Here is a 5466-nt window from a genome sequence, read left to right as displayed (position 1 = left end):
TATATATATCTACTAATGTACAATATTTAAATTTAAAATGTTCTGTATCCTGTTTTGAGTTAACACTGGTAGTCCTGAACGAGGGAACTTCTTGTCATGTGGGTGAAATTTCTCTTCGGCGTATTGAAATGGCAACGCTACGACAATCTAAATATTTAACGAGTAATGTGATCGATTGTTGGGCAAAACTTTTGAATGCCAAGGAATCTAGAAGAAACTCTTCCGAGCCTTCTCGACTTTTTTTCACCACAGCTGTGTCTGTAAGTCAACTATTTATATAAACTTATTTCAACAAGTAAATTTTCTAATGTTTTTCCCCTTGATTAACATCAAAAACTTTACTTATCTTGCATACAGATGATGCTTCATGGAGAACTGGACACTGTTGAAAATTTTATCGTGATTAAGGATATAATGAAAGAAGAGTTTAACCAATTCTCGGTTAACCCAGATAGAATTGATTTGGTTAGCATTGACAATATACACTCTTTCTGCATGTTATATTTAATTTGCTTGTTGCCTAATTAAATCTTTTAAAATCTACAGTTCTTCTTCCCAGTTATATATAAAAGGCATTACAATTTACTAGTCATTGACAGCAACAAGTATAAGTTCATCATCATTGATAATGTGCATCGTGAAGGAAAACCAGAAGAATTTTTCCACAATAGACCACTGTCTTTTGTAAGATTCTATGCTCTCTTTTGCTTAACAGCACTACATACTGTTCTTATTCATTATTGTGAATGTACAATGACTTTACATAGAGTGTACCTTCCCCAAAAATTTTGTGTCTGTCTTAATTTTCTAATTTTTGTGATATTGTACCTCATAATTATTAGTGTCCTAATGTTTTATTGCACCCCTTCTCCGCCAGCGTAATGTTCTAGCAGAATACTTGAAAGACATCGGTGTTTCAAAGGTAAAAGTTGATCGCATTAAAAAACTGCAGCCTATTCTTGCAAAGATGAAGTGGAGAAACAACACTAACAAGACTGATTGTGGTGTTTACGTTATGAGACATATGGAGACATTTAAGGGTAATCTAAATTGGACCTGTGGGCTTAAAAAAGGCGATGTGAGTTTCAGAAGTAATATAATTATTTTTAATACATAATTCAGTACACATTTGTACATGTTCTAATCCCTTGTTTTCTTTATTTTGCTAGGATGCTCCCCTACTGATTCTGCGGAAGAAATACATTTCATATATGATTTCAACAGAAGGCAATGTATGTTTTGATGCTGTACTAAAGAAGGCAATGGATTTCCGTTCAAACCTTTGCCATGGGAAGAATATGATGATGAAGATCTGAATTGAAGCCGTAAAAACTTTGTTTAGTTTCGTTTGTGACATGTGTGTGAGTAATGTAACATATATTGAGGAAGTCATGAGTCGTACAACCCTGAAGTTTGAAAAAATTTTAATTCAAGAGAGTGTTATATTCTGGAAACAAATTTCAATAAAGTTTATTATGTTCTTCTTTGAACAACAATAATGTTTATTGTGCAAAACGTCTTAAAATTATTGTACTCTGGGAAAACAATTCCAATCAAGTTGATGTTGTCCCTGCAGAACAACAATAAAGAACCTTTAATACAAATGTAATATACTTTGGCTATAAGAGTAATGTACATACAAGCCTTTAAGAATGTTCCTTGCAGAACAACAATAATGAACCTTTAATATACTTTGGCTATAAGAGTAATGTACATACAAGCCTTTAAGAATGTTCCTTGCAGAACAACAATAATGAACCTTTAATACAAATGTAATATACTTTGGCTATAAGAGTAATGTACATACAAGCATTTAAGAATGTTCCTTGCAGAACAACAATAATGATCCTTTAATAAAAATGAAATATACTTTCCCTATAAGAGTAATGTACTTTGGCAGTATAATCGAATTGTGCATACAAGCCTTTAAGAATGTTCTCGTAGTGTATATTATGGATGTCTATCCTTGAATCAAAAATTTGCACCTTCCACTTCGTTATCAGATTTATCTTCTTCATCGTCGTCCTCCACATCATCAGATTCATCTCCTTCATCGTCGTCATCTTCATGGTAGTATTTGGTGAATATGCATCAAAATGTAAATTAAATATCAGATTTTATAAGGAGAAAATGGCCAAAATGAACAACTAAATTGATAATAGATTTAATGTTAACCAAATATACATTGCTGAAATTCTCATCTGTGCCTTTAGAACAACCATAATGTTCATTGCACAAAGAGCTTATGTGCCTCCATATAAGATTGATGATTTTGGAAGGTAAACACTATGCGCTATGCTTGTATAATTTAATAATTATTTAACATTAATGTAATATGCTTTAACAAGAAACCAAGTTATACATACCTGTCAGATGGTTTGTTTCTTTGCAAGTCCTAGAGTTGTGTCCTTGCCGGCCACATGTTTTGCAGTACCTCTTCTCTTTTCCTCTCTTCTTTAGGGCTTTTAACATTTGTGATTCAATTCTCTTGCCCTTGGTCCTACCCTTGTTTTTAGATTTTTTAGGAACATGAATCACCAACTTCTCAGGTATTTTGCAGCCCACGTACTTTTCTATTTCTTTCATCTTGTCTTTCTTTTTTCTTTGGTACACTGTTACTAATCATATCCAATCTAATATCTCTCAGTTTTTCAATCAAAAGCTTCATGTCGTTATCATCACACTCAGCTACGCTGACACAAGAATAAACCTCTTGCCACAGCTCAGTACTCAAACTTTTCCGGTCAGAAAACTTTTGAGAGACATCTATCAGTTTGCCATCTTTGTCAAAGACAGGCTTACTCATTGCAGCTTTTGTCCATCTTTGCGTTATGTACTGTTCTGGTATTTTCTGAAAATCTTGGTTGTGTAGAATCCAAAGGCAGTGCCTGCACAACAAGCCCATTCTCTGAAACATAGAACAGGAACAAGTAATCTCCATGTTATCTAATGAATATGCTACGTTCCATGACTTATTTGTCATATTCAAGTCTGTTAGAATATATATTTTTGTCTCATCAATCTTCTCCACATCTTTAAAACGGCAATCGGACAAAGCTGCAACCAATTCTGTTTGGAAGTCTTTGAAAATGTTGTGCGAGTACATTTCAGAAGCATGGACTTCAAGGTTTGACTTTGTTTTCCGTGGGATTTTAGAGTGTTTGTTGTCACTGTTCAATTTGGACTGCTTGTGTCTTTGTGCTTCCAAGGCACTCTCATAGCACACCCAAAACTCAACAAGGGTCAAATGAGGTGTGAGGAACCTGTCAAAGAAACTGTTTTCACTCTCAGACCTAGAAGTAACCCTCATCAAGCCAGACATTGAAACATCTTTAAAGTAGGCAGGGATCCACTGTTCCCTGAGATCGTACAAATCTGAAAACCACTCGTGTTCTACAAGTTGATAATCAGTCATTATCTTCCCCCATTGTTCTTCGAATTCATCAGGCTCAAGTTGGTTGTTCCAAACACACCTATTGAGCCTGGTCTTAAAATCCTCATCTTGAAACAGTTGATAACTGACTTTCTCTCTTAGTTTCTTCATTATGTGCCACATGCACAGTCTGTGTGTTGACTCCTTAAACACTTCCGGGACCACCGACTTCATTGATTTGTCCTGATCAGTAATTATAATTCTCGGTTTGCACCCGCCCATTGCTTCCAAAAATGTCTTGAACAGCCATGTATAACACTCAATACTTTCATCACCTATCAACCCAGCTCCAAACTTTATGCACCTTTTGTGGTGATCAACTCCTGTGAAAGGCACAAACACCATATCGTACTTATTTGTTCTATATGTAGCATATGCTGATAAAACCTCACCGAACAGCATGTAGTTCTTTATGCAGATCGGATCTTCCCAAAACACTCCAGCCAGGCACTTGTTTTCATCTACTATAAAATCAAAGTAAAATGAACTGCATGTGTCTTTTCTCCCTATAAGATTTTCAACAAACATTTGTGCATCAAAATTACCAATGTAGGTTTTTATGTCCCTGACAAAGTTTTTGAAATCAACCTCAGTAGCCCCAATGTTGTTGTAACCTCCACACAGCTCCTTCCAACCTCTATAGGCTTTCACACCACCTAGTTTTAGCACCTTTACCTTTGTGACAAATTGCTTCTGTACCTCTGTCATTTTTCGGTTTCCTTTCAAGAATATTGTAGATTCAGGCGAAGCAAGTGGATGGTTATGCGCTTCATCGAATCTGGTAACAATATAAGTTCCATTTTCTTGGTATTTAACCTGCACTAATGCACGACAGTCAATTCTTGTAATCGGCCTCACACGGCTTATGTCTGTCACATCAGATTCTGCATCATTCTCAGCAGTATCGGTATCAGTATCAGTCCTCTTCCTTTTCCTACTTTTCTTTACACCTTGCCTATTGCAGACAACATTCCTTAATGCAAAACTGTTTGGTAACTCATTGCCTTTAATCCTTTTTGTTGTTGCAAGTCTTGGCGTAAACCCACAGATTGTACAATATTCTTTGTAGAATAACTCTGCTGATTCTAGCGTTTCGAATACTTGTCCTACTTTAGGTTTCTTTTCCTCTGGACAGAATGGAATGTACTGGAGTGCATTTAATGTTTCAATTATTGTCCTTGGTGTTTTAAAGCTGTTATTTGTAGAAGAAGACGTAGTTGCATCACTTGTACTCATTGTCTGGTTCAACAGTAGTTAAGTAAGTAAGTATATTAAATATTATTGCATCAATAATGCAGTAATCCAATTCTAATATGCAGTAATCCAATTCTAATATGCTCATTGTCCATTATCATGCCTTTAAAGGAACATTTATTTTAATGATATTGTTCATAAGAAATATTGTTGTCCATTTTGATATAGCATATATATAATGTATTGAATGCTAATGACATTAAACAAAGAAATAGTCATAATATTATTTCATTAATATTAGAAAAATATTTACAAAAGCCATTTCAGGCTTTCAAAATGGTAAAGCCTACTAAGGCTTATCTTGAAAAAAAAAAAAAAAAACACAAGATAATACCTAATAACAATAAATGAAGAAAACACAACATATTTCTAAACTAATCTAACAAATGGAGTCTTAATAACCCTCATCCCTGATTTGTTCCTCAATTTCATATTCTTCTTCTCTTTCCTTTAAAAATCGGCGTTCTTGTCGTTTGTGATGTCTAATTATTTCTGCACGATTAGACATAGTCGTGCGATGCGAATCTAATCATGTCAAGCATCCGATTATTCTTTACGATAGTTATCACACCATTTTCATTTCCGTGAACCGCGCATCGGTAATAATCCCTCTCCTTTACCTCTGGGTCGTTCCCTGTAAGGAACCACTTTAACCAGCCCTTGCACACCATGGCCATGTTTTTCTTTTCTTCCCTCCCAAGTCGCTCAAACAAAATCTGGAGCAAATCCTGAGTAGTAAGCAAATGATGTAAAGGACGAATGGGAGATGGTACATCCAT

The 5466-nt window shown here is 35.1% G+C and overlaps 1 protein-coding gene across 1 annotated transcript; it reads right to left on the bottom strand.

Moving 5' to 3' along the window:
- Window positions 1-304: 304 nt before the first annotated feature.
- LOC141628714 (protein FAR1-RELATED SEQUENCE 5-like) lies at window positions 305-5466 on the bottom strand. The gene is made up of 3 exons (XM_074441815.1): window positions 5342-5466; window positions 2612-4388; window positions 305-382 (listed from the first exon to the last, which is right to left on the bottom strand). The coding sequence occupies exons 1-3, from the start codon at window positions 5464-5466 to the stop codon at window positions 305-307; spliced, it is 1980 nt and encodes a 659-aa protein (XP_074297916.1).

The sequence above is a fragment of the Silene latifolia genome, chromosome Y (assembly GCF_048544455.1).
Source record: "Silene latifolia isolate original U9 population chromosome Y, ASM4854445v1, whole genome shotgun sequence".
Taxonomy (NCBI): domain Eukaryota; kingdom Viridiplantae; phylum Streptophyta; class Magnoliopsida; order Caryophyllales; family Caryophyllaceae; genus Silene; species Silene latifolia.
This window is presented reverse-complemented; position numbering and strand designations above follow the sequence as displayed.

Excerpts from the sequence above, each read along its gene's own strand:
- LOC141628714 (XM_074441815.1), bottom strand. The coding sequence starts at position 5,466 with ATGGATGTACCATCTCCCATTCGTCCTTTACATCATTTGCTTACTACT. Across the intron at positions 4,389-5,341 it reads GCCATGGTGTGCAAGGGCTG|GCAAGGTGTAAAGAAAAGTA; the intron begins GTTAAAGTGGTT and ends TGTCTGCAATAG. Across the intron at positions 383-2,611 it reads TGGATATGATTAGTAACAGT|TGTCCAGTTCTCCATGAAGC; the intron begins GTACCAAAGAAA and ends AATTTTCAACAG.